This window comes from Cygnus olor, chromosome 3, assembly GCF_009769625.2.
Source record: "Cygnus olor isolate bCygOlo1 chromosome 3, bCygOlo1.pri.v2, whole genome shotgun sequence".
NCBI lineage: Eukaryota > Metazoa > Chordata > Aves > Anseriformes > Anatidae > Cygnus > Cygnus olor.
The window spans coordinates 88,843,420-88,857,919 of record NC_049171.1 but is presented as its reverse complement, the minus strand read 5'-3'; the positions used below and the strand labels follow the sequence as shown (position 1 = coordinate 88,857,919).

The following is a 14,500-nucleotide window of genomic DNA, read 5'->3' as shown; positions in this document are numbered from 1 at the left end:
ACCCATCTCCTGGCACAGGAGGTTGTTTAAAAGCCACAGGGCATAGGTCTTCCCCGGGTTTTGCATTCTCCCAGGCCGAGGAGATGGCAGGGTTATTTCCACATCCCTCCTGTTGCTCACCTCCCTTCCCTGCCCCCTCTCCAATGCGAGGAACGTGGGACGCCCTAGGGAACCAGCACCAAAGGTGCTGTGGGAACAGAGGCACGAGCGTGCCTGACCCCACCTCGGCCGGGGAAATCCCCCGCTCGCAGCCTGGGAGCAGCTCCCATTGTCTGGGGCAAGTCCTGCGTGGCGCAATCCCGGGGCCGAGATGCCCCAGAGCCGCTCACCTTCCTCATCCCTTCTTGGAAGGACAGGCGTGAGGGAACGAACGCTGCCAGGAAAAGCAGCGCCTGCTCCCCCCAGCCCTCCCTGAAGCTTCCCAGGGCTCTTCAGCAGCCCTGGGGTACATTGCTTGGGTTTGCTTTTGTTTTATTTTAAATCTCCGCCTTCCAGCAGGGCTTCAGCCTTGCCAAACATAAGCAGTGTTGTGCCAACGGCTTCGGCCAGCACCAGGTGCCCCAGGGGACACCAGCTTTGGGGGGGGGGGGGGGGGGGGGGGGGGGGGGGGGGGGGGGTGTGGAGGTAGGAAAAAGGCAGAATCAAGCCATCTGCACTTTTTTTTTTTAAATAAAAGTGTTGGTTTTTTTTTAAATGAGTGTCACAAAATATTTCTGGGCGGCCTCTTGGGGGCTACGGCCAGCCCTACCTCCGTGCTTGCTGGGGGGGGGGGGGGGGGGGCTGTGGGGTGTGGGGCTGTGGGGTGTGGGGTGTGGGGCTGTGGGGCCGGGGCTGTGGGGTCAACCCAGGCTGAGGCGGCGGGGCCTGGCCGCCAGCCCGGGGCCTCCACGTCCCTTCCCCCAGCGGTGCCCGGCCCCTCCGCGGCGGCAGGGGGCACTGTGGGGCGGCCGGCAGGGGGATCGCCGCCGCCGCCGCCTCCGGGAGCGGGCCGAGGGGAGCCGGCCGGGAGCGGGGCCGGGCCGGAGCGGGCCGCAGGTGGGCAGCGGGGCCGGGCCAGGGGGCCGCGGGGGGCCGGCGGCTGCCGGGGGTCGGGGCTGGGGGAGAGGCGCCGGGGGCCGGGGGGAGGACCGAGGTGCCGGCGCGGGGACGCCCGTGCCTCTCGTGCGCCCGCAGCGCTTCGCGGTGCTGCCGCTGGGTTCGGCAGCCCTCGGGCGAGCGGAGCGTCGCGGAGCCTCGCGGAGCGGCCGGGTCGGGAGCACGGGGCCCTGCCTGGCTCTGGGGGCTGCAGCGAGGAGCAGGAGCCCAGCCCGTCGTCGCGGCTCCGCGGCTGCTCGCAGGAGCTGGAGCCAGCCCGTCACCGTGGCTGCCCGCATGCCCCGCACTGAGGCGCCTTTCAGCTGCCCCCCCACCTGTAACACTGGCGGCCCTGTTCCCTGGGCCCTGAACCAGCTCCCGGGGCCTGGGAGGTGGGCACAGGCACAGAGAGCCATTGTCCCTCCGTCCTCCCCTCCGCTGCTGCTGCTGGGAGAGCGGCGCCGGTTCTCCTCCCGCGGCGGCGCTCGGGGGGACGGAGGGGTGGCGGCACCACGGCCACGCCGAACGGGGCCGGCTGGCTTTCCGTCTCCATCAAGTGGAAGGGAGACGTGGCCTGCGAGTGTAGCAACCGACCCCACGTCTACAACAGCTGGCTTCTGCGACGGCAAACGGCCTCCCCACCCGCGCTCCTCGGCGAGAGAGCTGCTGCGAGCCTCCAGGATTGCTTCACTTCACGCAGGGACATCTGGCAGCACGCGGGCAGCTCCGGCCCCGGGCGCACCGAGTGCTCCCCGACAGCCTGCGGTGCCCCTGCCGCACGGGTCTGAGGGAGGAGAGGACGGGCAGAGGTGTCCAACTGCCCTTTCTAACAGGAGGAGAGGGGAGGAATAGGAAGCAGGCAGGGAAACCCACCCCCAGCTGCTTGCACTTCTCCCCAGGTTGGGAATTTCTGGGTCCTGTAAGTCAGAGAAGGGAGATTTCAGGGTGAAGCACAGCCTCGGCTTAGGTCAGGTTGTTTGACTCCGGAGCCCTGGCCACAGCGACTGAGGATAAGAAAAGCCCCCGAGGCCTTTCCCAAAGGGACTGGAGGGCAGCGGGGAGGGAGGGCTTGTTGTTCATGAGGTGGCAGGGGACTTTCTTGCCTTTCCAACCCTAAGTTTGTAAGTCCAAGTCTCTGAGATTCATGGTGGGGCTACCAGAGATCGCGTTTGGGTGGCCCCTGAGTAGCCCCGGTTTGGCTGTGCGATGGAGGGGACGGCGGAGGGACGAGCTCCTCTGGGGAGCCTTACAGCTGTTTTAAAGCTGCCTGGCTGACCACAGAGGACTAAAGCTGCAGAATATCAGGTGCCTTCTCGGATAGTACTGGTAAAATCCCAAGCAGCCAGCTGATAGGGAGGTTCCTTCCCAGCCTCGCTCCCTGGCTGCGCCTTGCCAAGCGGGTAAGCCCTGGTAATTTCCTCTGAGGTGCAGGGAGTGCCTTGGCACGCTCAGCCCCAGGGCTGCCTGCTGCCCCTGCGGGGAGGTGGGGGAGCCTGGCAGCCACGTGCCTTCCCAGCTCACCTGGTGCAGCCCGAGGGGAAGCTCTGAACCGTTTTCTTTCTGAAAGGCTGCTCTGGCCACAGGCTTGAAACGTGAGCTGCCAGGTAGGAGTTGCTCTTTCCATTCAACGACCTTTTCTTTTTTCCACCCAGGAAAACAAACTGCATTTAGCTGCGCTAAAGTTTAACCTGCAAAGGTGAAGTGCGAGGTGCTCCTTGCATTTGGAACAAGGGCGTTGTCAAAACCAGCCCTTTACAGCAGTGTTCGAACATCCTCTCTGATCCTGGAAGCCCAGGCTTCCCAGTCTGAGTGTTCCCGAGCCAGAGCAAACACAGTTAACAGCTGCTAACAACCTCCAAAGGGCCTTTCCTGCTCAACACGCTGTCATCTTTGCTGTCATCTCTGGGGTGGGATCTGGGTGCAGGCTGCATGCTGGTAGCCCACCGTCTGCCTCTTCATCCCCACAGATTTTGTGTTCCCCTCGTGCTGGCTGCTCTCCCCACCATGGCTGCTGGTGAAGAGTTCCCCCCTGCCCTGCAGGACGCGTGGGGGGACTTCTGGCTCTTCCGTTTCTTCGTTAATGCTGCTGGCTACGCGAGTATTGTGGTGCCAGGATTCCTCCTCATCCAGTACTTCAAGAGAAGGAACTACCTGGAGACAGGTAAGGGCAGCAGCTTCCCTTCCACATCCTGCCTCCCCGGGAGCTCTCCACACCTACTCTGCCACCCCCAGTCAGGGCTGGCAGGTGGGTCCCTCACCTGCTTTGTCGGAGCAGGCCTGGGCTGGGCACAGACTTGCGTCCTAGAGAAGTCTAGGAGCTACCCCAAAACAAATTTCTTCCAGGGCTGCATAAATAGTACAAGAACTGGTCTCCACCTCCTCGCTCTGCTAGGCTAGGCACGACTTTGTGCAGGGCGGGAGCTGGCTCCCAGCCTGCTAAAGGCCCCAGTCTCCATCTAGCAGTGCACGTATCCCAACGACCTGGCTAGTAGTGGCGGAGGTTAGCAAGGAGGGAGGCTACGCCTCTCCAGCTTTTGTGGTTAATTCTCTTCTCATCCCCTCCAGGCCGAGGCATTTGCTTCCCTGTCATCAAGTCATGCGTGTTCGGCTCCGAGGTGAAGTCTGTACACCCGGACGATGGCTCCCTGCCGCCCCGAGCAGAGCCCACGGAGTCCTCTACAGCCCGACAGGTCCTGAAGCTGCTCTTCTGTGCTGCTGGTCTGCAGGTAGGGGCCCTGCACGTTTGTATGGCCATCCTGCTCCGGGAGGGGGAGCTGGACACCGGGTTTGTGCCACCAGCCCCTTGAAGGCCAAGGATGCAGTGCTGTCCTCGATAGCAGGGCCGGAGGCTGGGGGACAGCCTCTCCTCCAGGGCTGCTGTGTCACCTCTGAGCTGTGGACGTCTGTTCAGCTGGCGTCAGATATCTGAGTTGGGACAGCTCATCTGTCTGATCGCAGCCCTCTGCCGCCATGAATAGGGAAAACTCTGAGTGTCAGCAGGATTATTAGGGCTGCTTTTGTTCTGGCCCTCATCAGAGCAGCAGGTAGTTTGAGCCCGCTTAATACCCAGGCTCTCCTCTGGGTCACCTTCTGGGGCTGCTGCATACTGCTGCCCTTCAGCTACAGAAAAAGAGGAATTTTTAATTTTAGTTTCCTCAGGTCTCATCTCCAGCCTAAGCATCATGAGGAAGGGCAGCTTTTTGGGTCTGTGAGGACTAAAAATAATTTCTGTGATATAAAACCCGCAGCCAGCAGAAGACACCCACATCCTGGCCTACTATCCCAGCCCACGCAGCCTTGCTGCGAGGACACCCACGAGTTATTTCACGTCTCTGTACCTCGGTTTCTCAGGAGGGGCTGGGTGATGAGGGATGTCTGTGCTCCTTTTGTGAGGGGCTTGGTACTGTGGCACCAGGGCTGCATAAATAGCGGAGGTGGCAGCCAGCACAGCGATCATCCCCGGAGGAAAAAATCTCGTCTGCTGGGTTTGAAACTAGATTTGATTTGGATGGGCCTGGGGTGTTGGAAGTGAAAACCGATGCAGAGGCCACTGGGAGAACTGCCAGGCCCTACTGCAGGGAGCTGGCACCGAACCCACGGCTGTGCATCGGTAACGGTCCCTGATCCTGCCCGTCTGGTTCAGCAGGCAGCTCAAAACAACCGTTCGTTGCGCGCTGGGGCGTTGCTTTGCGGGCTTCTCTTCCCTTGAAGAGGCTGAAAACGGAGCAGGGCTGGCTTAGTTTGGGACCGGATGTTCCCAGCTGTAACCACAAGGAACAGCGGGCTCCCACAGGTGGGTGAGGCGGGGTGGCCCCATCTCCAGCGTCGCGGGGAAGCGCTGCCACGCAGAGGCTGAGGCAAGGAAGGGGCAGGCGAGGATCTCCTGGGCTCTGTCCTTCCTTCCCTCCCGTGGCTGCTCGCAGCTGCCAGCAGGGCCCTGACTCCCTGTGCTCCTCCCGCTTTGCAGGCCTCCTACCTCACGTGGGGCGTCCTCCAGGAGCGCGTGATGACGAGGACGTACGGTGCCACCGAAACGGACCCCGGTGAGAAGTTCAAGGACTCCCAGTTCCTCGTGTTCATGAACCGCATCCTGGCCTTCACGGTGGCCGGGCTGTACTGCGCCCTGACCAAGCAGCCGCGCCACGGGGCTCCCATGTACAAGTACTCCTTCGCCTCCCTCTCCAACATCCTCAGCAGCTGGTGCCAGTACGAGGCGCTCAAATACATCAGCTTCCCCACCCAAGTGCTGGCCAAGGCCTCCAAGGTGATCCCAGTGATGATGATGGGTAAACTGGTGTCCCGCAAGAGTTACGAGTACTGGGAGTACCTGACGGCTGCCCTCATCTCCGTGGGGGTCAGCATGTTCCTGCTCTCCAGCGCTCCCAACCGGCACGCCTCCACCGTCACCACTTTCTCGGGCGTAGTGCTCCTGGCCGGCTACATCATCTTCGACAGCTTCACCTCCAACTGGCAGGACGCCCTCTTCACCTACAAGATGTCCCCCGTGCAGATGATGTTCGGCGTCAACGTCTTCTCCTGCCTCTTCACGGTGGGCTCGCTGCTGGAGCAGGGCGCCCTGCTGGAGTCGCTGCGCTTCATGGCTCGCCACTCGGAGTTCACGGCCCACGCCGTGCTGCTGTCGGTGTGCTCCGCCTGCGGCCAGCTCTTCATCTTCTACACCATCAACCAGTTCGGCGCGGCCGTCTTCACCATCATCATGACGCTCCGCCAGGCCTTCGCCATCCTCCTCTCCTGCCTCATCTACGGGCACACCGTCACCGTCGTGGGCGGGCTGGGCGTAGCCGTCGTCTTCGTGGCGCTCTTCCTCCGCGTCTACGCCCGCAGCCGCATGAAGAAGCGCAGCAAGAAGCTGCCACCCGGCGAGACCCCCGCGCAGAAGGTCTAGGGAGCTGGGGCCGCGGCCTCCGAGCTGCGCCTGCTGTCCTGCCTCTGCTGGGGGGCACTCGCTTGATTTCTCGGACCCCGCCGAGGAGCAGGGTGGGGTACGGGTAGGCTGGACCAGTGACTCGCTTTTCCAACTGCTTTTCCTGGGGAAGGGGCTGCAGCGAGCCCAGGCTGCCACAGCTCCAAACCTTTCTCTTTGCCTTAACGGGTCAGAGGCTTCCAGCCGAGGCACAGGCTCACCCCCGGGGGAAAACCAGCGTGGAACTGCCGGTGCGCCTGCCCCGCTTGCGCCTCGTGGCTTCCCTCGCAGGTCACTGATTGAACAAGGGAGCTCTTTTCCCGGCCCTCTCTTGCCTGCGGCTGACACATCTCCGTTTCTGTCACTACTACAGAGCTCAGCAGGAGGAAGAAAAACACTAGCTCTGTCTTTGAAACACCTCTACAACGAGGGAAGCGCCGAGCTGAGCCTGTGCCAGGGCTGGGAGCAGTAGGACGGAAGCTCCCAGCCCCTCCAGCCCCCCTTCCCAGGAGGTGCTCCAGGTGGGACAGGCAGGGCTGTGAGGCAGCCTGTCCTACCCCAGGCCTGGGATCTGCTCTGGGAGAGCTGGAGTCGAAGCCAGGGCCTCCGTTTGGGTTCGTCAGCCCCTCGCCCCAGCTCCAAGTCACTTTTCTTCATGCCTCCCAGTCCGGGCTGATGTTTCTGCAGACGGAGGCCGGCCGGCGCAGCTCCCGAGGCTCGCCGAGTTGCTGTAGGTTACTTTTCGGTTACAGCCGCTGCTGTTACAGGCCAAAGGCCGCAGCGCCCAGAACCCCAGCGTCACCTCCAGGCTGGCTCAGTGCAGTGGTTTCTGGGCTGTGTAGTTGCCATTCAGAGAAGCACAACCACCACCCTCTTCATTTTTTTTTTCCCCTCCCCCTGCCAGCTGGAGGCAGCTTTGACCCCAACTTTCTTGGGGGTCTTGCCAGAGCCCCCCCCAGTGCCTGGAGGCCTGCGGGATGGGGCAGGCAGAGCCCGCTGCGCTGCGGTGCCTTGTCCCCGCTCCGCGGGCGATGGAGCACGCGGGCACCAGCAGCAGGGGAAGGGGCGGGGGGGGCCGCTCCCACCGCTCTTCCCCAGGAGCCCGGCTTTTACTGGCTGACCCTGTTCCTCCCCACGCGACCTGGCTGACAAGCCAGCAGGTTTTGGTACTTTTGAAAGGCAACTTTTTTCTCTATTTTATTAAATTAAAGATATGCTGCATATAGTACCCCGGGGGTAAGCGTTCTTTATTTTTTTTCTTTTCTCTGTACCTGGAAGGAGGGGAACAAGCCTCCCCAACCCCCTCCCTAGTCTCTCTGAGACAAAGCTTTCTGGGTTTCCTTTCCAAACAGAGGTCAGCCAGAGCTGGACCCGCAGCGACAAGGCACCTCAGGGCAAGATCCCTGCACACACAGCTGGGCAGCACTGTCAGGGAGTATCGTCTCTGCTTACGGGAGTCATAGGGAACAGGCTTTACGGGGTACACTTGTACCAACGCCAGTTCCCCCACATCCCATCCACCCGCCCAGTGCACGCCTTGTGAAAAGCCTTGGCTCCAAGCTGATGCTGTCTGGTCCTGGTGAGCAACAGGACCTTGGCCTAACACCCGGAAAAATGGGAGAGGCAGGAGACGAGGCACAGGAGCGGCCTGTAAGGGCAACAGACCTGGTGCTAAGCACAGCCCAGGCTTCCTAGCACTCGGCTCTCCAGTTTTACCTAAGCTCCCCTCTGTCACCCTTCCCTTTGCCTCCACTTATTTGCTACAAATTCCCCCCAAACGTTTGTCACCCTCCCAGTGTGCTGCCAGCCTAAAATAGAGCAGACATTTTGGTTTTAAACAGAAGTTTCTCTGTGCCACGCTGGGAACGGGACCCTTTTCTCGTTTAAAACAGACTGGAGGAACTGTTCAAGACGGAGGCCGGCTAGAACCCACTCCGTCTCGTGCCTGCGGCTGCTGGGAAGCAGCCAGCGTGACTCGGTGTCCCCTTCCCCTGCCAAACCCAGAAGCTGGCGTGGCAGAGGGCGACAGTCCCACACCCGGGGCACGACTATAGTGCAAAGGGCAGATGAACCAGAGGTGCTGCCCCAGGCCTCTTGGTCATCCGGGAAACTGGAGAGTGAGCAGCAAGATGCCAAGCCCAGAAGCAGCAGGACAGAGGTGAGAGGAAAGGTGGAGCCGAGCCCAGAGCAAAAGCCATTTGACACCAGAGCTGCGCGCAGGCAGCCAAGTAGTCGTGAGCAGTCACTCCCGCCCCAGCCCCGCGCCGCAGGGAACATGCGGATGGCTCCTGCCACTGCTCAGCCCCCAGAGCTGCTCGGATTAGACCAGCCCACAGCAGCGTGCGCTCACACCCTGGCGCAGCGTGCCCAGCTGACAGGCACGGCTTGAAAACGTTTGTTCCTGGGCTGAGCTGCTGCCCAGCTGGGGACGACCCCTGTGCAGCAGGGCCCCGTGTCACCTACCTGCACGACATGCCCCGCAGGGCTCGGCCACCGACACCAAACACAAGGGACCCCTCCGTGTAAACCAAGTCCATTGGGTACTTTAATTCCAGTAGAACAAAACATCAGAAAAAAAATACACGAAAAATAACCAAGCCAACCAAAAGACATCCTACTCCGGGAGTCTGGGGAGGCAGCAGCTCAGAAGAAGGGCTCTCCCCACCCGACTGGGCAAGGGGAGTGTTCGATGCCCACTGGTGCCGTGGGGTCCCACAGGGTGGGGGAAGAAGCCCGACCCCACCCACAGCTTCATTCCCCGTCAGTGGCTCCTACACAAGCAGAAAGACACAGGAACAGGCACGCCTAGAGCTGCCTGAATCACTCGCTACCGACAAGCAGGGAACCGTCTCTCCCTTCCCCCCCACCAAATAAAAGCGAATCCAAAGACACCAGCAAGGAGTCAGCAGCAGCTGGCGGGACCAGCCCCCCTTCTCAACAGAGGTGAGGTGGGGCGGAGGCCCGGCAGGAGACAGGAGAGGTTTCCCCCTACTTCAGTCCACCTCCTCCATGCGGGATGCGTCTTCATCTCCCTCCAGAGCGGGGATTTCATCGGGGGGAGCTGCGCTGGGCTCCTCTGTGGTCACCTCGTCTTCATCAATACCTGAGGAGAGGAGAGGGAAGGGAGAGGTGGATCACGGTGACGGGGGCAGGCCGTTTCGCAGCAGGTAAAGAAAACCCCGTTATGAGGAGACCCGCAGTAAGCTCATGCCTGACCAGCTGGCCTGGTCCAAGGCCTTCTCCAGGCCCGAGGAGCTGCAAGGTCACCTACCCAGCCCCAGTTTGATCATCCTGTAGATGCGGTTGGAGTGGGTCTGAGGATCTTCCAAGGAGAAGCCAGAGGACAGCAGAGCGGTCTCAAAGAGCAGCACCACCAGGTCTCTGACAGCTTTGTCGTTCTCGTCAGCGTCAGCCTTCTGACGGAGGGTTTCCACGATCGGGTGGTCGGGGTTGACCTCCAGGTGCTTCTTGGCCATCATGTAGCCCACGGTAGAGTTGTCCCGCAGCGCCTGAGCCTTCATGATGCGCTCCATGTTGGCTGTCCAGCCGTAGGTGCTGGTGACGATGCAGCAGGGCGAGGAGACCAACCGGTTGGAGACGGTTACCTGACAAGGCGGCCAAAGGTTAGCAGAGCGAGGTCCCCACGCGCCCCAGCCTGCGCCCAGCCACAACAAACAATAACCCACATCGCTGCCCCACGGTCACCTGGGGACAGCCCAGAGCAAGCAGGGATCCTCCAGAGCAGCTCCGGGATCGCTGCACGCAACGGTCTGGACGGCTCAGCCAGCACCTTCAGCACCCACTACGCGTTTCCCACACTTACCCTCTCCCATCAATGCACGTATTTGGGTCAGTGCCCCTCGCCTGCAGCCTGGCTGCTTAGAGCAAGACGGTGCAGTGCATGCTGGGACCTCCAGTCTCCTCTAGCGGCTCCTCTGCAGGAGATGAGGGAGATGAGAGGCAGGCGTTGAGCTGGGCCCCCTGTCTGCAGCGCGGAGCGGCCCAGGACACAACACAGCCCCGGGCTGAGCTCCTCGCTCCTCGCCCCTCTCACCTTCTCCACCTTCTTGTCCAGGATCTCCTTCATGAGTTTGCAGAGGCTCTCAAACTTGGCCTTGCTCTCCTCCATCTTCTTTTTCTCCTCCTCATCCTCAGGCAGCTCCAGCCCCTCCTTGGTGACCGATACGAGCGTCCTCCCGTCGAACTCCTTGAGCTGCTGCACGCAGTACTCGTCGATGGGCTCCGTCATGTACACCACCTCAAAGCCGCGCTTCCGCACGCGCTCCACAAAGGCCGAGTTGGCAACCTGCTCCTTGCTCTCCCCTGCGGTTGTGGGTTTAGAAGTGAGGTGTCACCGAGATGTAGGAGCTGGCAACAGCGTGATAAACAGCACCGCTCTCACAACCCCCAACATAAAAACCGGCAGCAGGACTTGCCTGGAAGAATTTGGTTCCGGTTTGGGCTAGCAGGCAGGTGACCTGCCGCACCGCTGTACGGAGACCTGGCTCACCTGTGATGTAGTAGATGCTCTTCTGGGTCTCCTTCATGCGGGACACGTATTCCGAAAGGGAAGTCACCTCGTCGCCTGACTGGGACGTGTGGTAGCGCAGCAGCTCCGAAAGGCGCTTTCGGTTGGTCGAGTCCTCGTGGATGCCCAGCTGGGGGCAGAGAAAAGATCCACGTGGTCTCCAGGATGGCACTTGCACACACCGGGGCCGCCCCCAAGACACAACCATCTCCTAACCCTATCGGTCCTAGGCTGAGGGCAGCTAAAGGGACCAGGTATACAAAGAGGCTCTCCGGGGCACTTTAGAGACGCCCCCCTCTACCCCAACACCCCGCACAGAGAAGACATGGTACTGGAACAGCCTTCTTCCTACGGCAGACAGGTCACAGGGCCCTCCCTCCTTCAGGGGCAGGCTGCCTAGCTCTCACCTTCAGATTCTTGGAAAAGGCCTCGTAAAATTTCTTGTAGTTCTCTTTGTCCTCTGCCAGCTCCGAGAAGAGCTCCAAGCATTTCTTCACGATGTTTTTGCGGATCACCTTGAGGATCTTGCTCTGCTGGAGCATCTCGCGGGAGATGTTCAGAGGTAGGTCCTCCGAGTCCACAACACCCCGGATGAAGTCTGAGTAAAGGAGGCAAAAAAGTCAGGTTAAGATCTCTCAGCTTCACCCCAGAAGTGCTAAGACACTGGCTGCTGCGCCCCCACACCAGCTGGCGCCTCAGCCAGCTGCTCTGTGCTGGGAGCAGTACCACAGCGTGCGGGGGGCCCAGCTCAGACCGGGAGGCTGAGGCAAGGGGGCTCTTACTCAGGTACTCGGGGATGAGCTCATCGCAGCTGTCCATGATGAAGACACGCCTCACGTACAGCTTAATGTTGTTCTTCTTCTTCTTGTTCTCAAAGAGGTCAAAAGGGGCACGGCGCGGGATGAAGAGCAGGGCCCGGAACTCCAGCTGCCCTTCCACGGAGAAGTGCTGCGGGGCCAGGGACAAAAAACAGCTGCCTCGGTGCTCCCCCTTCAACACCTTCCCCCGGGACCCGCACAGGGCAGGCTGAACTGCCGCTCCCCAGCGCTGGGAACAGCAGAGGGGCACAGCAGGGACCGCAGCGCGCAAGCAGCTGGCGTTTCCCTCTTCAGCCCCACTGCTGCCCTCAGCATGCCGGGGCTCTCTGCCATCTAGCAGGCCTGGAGAGAGAAGCCGTACTTCCCCAAGGCCCACCACTCCCCTGTCCTGCTTCTAGGGGGGCGCTGCCCACCCCCCTGCCTCCGCAGGACTCAGGGCAAGCTGGGGCACCACTAAGAGGCCCAGGAGCCCTCAGCTCTGCACCGCAGCACAACGCAAGTGATGGCTTTTTGTACACACCAGAAAGGGGCCCCCCCGTCTCTGCCAAGAAGCTCGCGTGGCCCAGGACCCACCTTGACAGCCAGGTGGTCCTCCCAGTCATTGGTGAGGCTTTTGTAGAACTCGCCATACTCCTCCTGGGTGATGTCGTCAGGGTTGCGGGTCCAAATAGGCTTGGTCTTGTTCAGCTCCTCCTGGTCAATGTATTTCTCCTTAATTTTCTTGGTCTTTTTCTTCCTGCCTTTGTCTCCCTCCTCCTCCTCCTCAGAGCCCACATCCTCAATTTTGGGTTTCTCCTCATCCTTGGACTCCTCTTCTTCCTTCTCACCTTTTTCTTCCTCCGCCTCGTCATCACTGATCTCTTTCTCACGCTCCTTCTCCAGCTGTGGAGGAAGGGACAAGAAAATCAGGACCACGAGCCCAGGTCTAGCACCAAGCACACATTATCAGGAATCCTGCTCCATATGAGACAAATAGGTATTCTCCTGGGTGTAACACAAGGTCCAACCTATGCAACACCTGGAAATAAAGCTTATCGCTAAAGCAGCACTCAGCTTCCAGTATCTATGGAACCAAGAACTAGTCACGATAATAGCAGGCAAGAAACTCTCCTCTCTCTGTGGCTGGTCTGGATGACCTCCAGCTGCACCAATAAAAGTCCAACGGCGTGGCTGAATATTTCACCTCTAATAAAATAAGCCCCCAGCCTCATACTACCTCTAGCCATAGGAGCTGGAAGCTGCTCTTTTCTGGCTGCTTCCTCCTCTCAACCCCCCCCACTCCTCCCTCCAGCTTTCCAGGGGTCCCCCCAGTTCTTCTCTTACATACATAAAGCGTGATGGGGTAGCCGATGAACTGGGAGTGCTTCTTCACCACCTCTTTGACACGCTTCTCCTCCAAGTACTCTGCCTGGTCCTCCTTCAGATATAAGATCACTTTGGTGCCTCGTCCGATGGGCTCACCTGTAGCGTTAGAGGACAAAGATTTTTGCCTCAGAGCACTGTTTTAAAGGGCAGAGTACAACAGGGACTAACTCCTTGAGCCTAATCGCTGCTTGATGCCTCAAAATTAACAAGAGCGCTTAACAGGACAGCCCAGCTCTATGGAAAACCAGAGAAAGGAGTGTGTCTAGCAGCAAAATGCACTTGGTCTTTTCCGACACGTACCATGGTCAGTCCGGACAGTGAAGGAGCCCCCAGCTGATGACTCCCAAGCGTACTGCTCATCATCATTGTGCTTGGTAATGACAACAACCTTCTCAGCCACCAGGTACGCAGAGTAGAAACCCACACCAAACTGCCCAATCATGGAGATGTCTGCACCAGCCTGTAGAGGTGGAGAAACACTAATGGAATAAAGAGGACACAGAAAAGGTGTGCAACTGATTCAACCAACAAAGAACTGCATCGGTATGCACGCATTAAGGAGCGAGTGCCAGCAGGCAGCCAGCCCTACCCTCAGCACCTCCCTGCTACTGTAGAGGTGGGAAAGCACATTCCAGGAGGCCAGCAGCTCCCACAGCCAGAAAGGCAGCAGGGCTGGGGTTATACAACAATGCCAGACTGCGCCCAGGCCCTTGGGATCCCGGACGCCCCTAAATAACCCACCTGCAGGGCTTCCATGAAGGCCTTGGTACCGGATTTGGCGATGGTGCCCAGGTTGTTGATGAGATCAGCTTTCGTCATCCCGATGCCTGTGTCCACCAGGGTGAGCGTGCGGTCCCGGGGATTGGGGACTATGTCGATCTTGAGGTCCTTACCGCTGTCGAGCTTTGAGGGGTCAGTCAGGCTCTCGTAGCGGATCTTGTCCAGTGCCTAAGGGAGAAGGCGATGCTTCCCGCTGCCTCCCTGCCCAACACCCACCTCCCCTCACCGCCACAAGCCTCACAAGCCACCCAGGTCTCCCCAGAGGGCCCCCAGCCTCCCTCCCACCCCCAGCAGACAAGGGGCTGCTCACGTCGGAGGCGTTGGAGATGAGCTCCCGCAGGAAGATCTCCTTGTTGGAGTAGAACGTGTTGATGATGAGCGACATGAGCTGGGCGATCTCCGCCTGGAAGGCGAACGTCTCCGCCTCCTCCTCGCCGCGCATCTCGGGCATCTGCGGGGGGAGCACAGGGCGCTAGGGAAGGGAAGGGAGGGGAAAGGAGGGGAAGGGAAAGGAGGGGAAGGGAAGGGAAGGGAAGGCCCGGCCCCGCTCCTCACCGTGCCGGCCGCGATCGTCCGCCGCAAAGAACCGCCCACGCCCCCCCGCCGCCCTTTTATAGGCTCGCTGCCGCCCCGCCCCAGCCGGCGGCTCCCTCCGCCTTAAAACGGCCACGGAGGGCGCTGCTTCCCGCCGCCGCTCAGCGGAGCCTTGCCACGGCCTCCCGACCCTTCTTCCCTCCTCACGGTTTGTCAGATGCTGCGGTGCCCTCCTCTCCCCGCTCTCACCCGGCTCGACGCGGCAGTCCCGGCGGTGGGCCCTCCCCCCGGTGCTCGTTTAACGGCGGCGGGCCGGGAGGGGGGCGAGGGACTACTTACCGCGGGAGGCGGCGGAGGAGCACGGCGGCGGGAGAGGGGTGCTGCGGCTCTTCCAGAGGCTTCCAGAGGGGCGGGGGGCGGCCGTTGGGGCGGTTGGGTCCCGCGCTGCTGAGGGGGCTCGGCCGCCTGTGGGGGCTG

General features: G+C 60.8%; 2 protein-coding genes across 4 annotated transcripts; one reads left to right on the top strand and one right to left on the bottom strand.

Moving 5' to 3' along the window:
* The first annotated feature begins 944 nt into the window (after positions 1-944).
* SLC35B2 (solute carrier family 35 member B2) lies at positions 945-7,226 on the top strand. The gene is made up of 4 exons (XM_040552895.1): positions 945-1,035; positions 3,042-3,235; positions 3,640-3,800; positions 5,042-7,226. The coding sequence occupies exons 2-4, from the start codon at positions 3,079-3,081 to the stop codon at positions 5,978-5,980; spliced, it is 1,257 nt and encodes a 418-aa protein (XP_040408829.1). The 5' UTR covers positions 945-1,035; positions 3,042-3,078; the 3' UTR covers positions 5,981-7,226.
* Positions 6,891-14,289, bottom strand: HSP90AB1 (heat shock protein 90 alpha family class B member 1). Of its 3 annotated transcripts, none has more exons than XM_040552893.1 (12): positions 14,273-14,289; positions 13,800-13,940; positions 13,451-13,657; positions 13,010-13,169; positions 12,672-12,805; positions 11,918-12,226; positions 11,309-11,474; positions 10,934-11,124; positions 10,509-10,656; positions 10,053-10,321; positions 9,270-9,603; positions 6,891-9,101 (listed from the first exon to the last, which is right to left on the bottom strand). In XM_040552893.1, exons 2-12 carry the CDS (start codon positions 13,938-13,940, stop codon positions 8,992-8,994), a joined length of 2,169 nt encoding a protein of 722 aa, XP_040408827.1. In that variant the 5' UTR covers positions 14,273-14,289; the 3' UTR covers positions 6,891-8,991. The 3 variants fall into 3 exon arrangements, 2 of the variants coding, with proteins under 2 accessions (XP_040408827.1, XP_040408826.1); XM_040552892.1 differs by lacking the exon at positions 14,273-14,289 and adding an exon at positions 14,045-14,130; XR_005818515.1 differs by lacking the exons at positions 6,891-9,101; positions 14,273-14,289 and adding an exon at positions 9,822-9,933 and having other exon boundaries at positions 9,410-9,603; positions 13,800-14,069.
* Between the last annotated feature and the right edge of the window lie 211 nt (positions 14,290-14,500).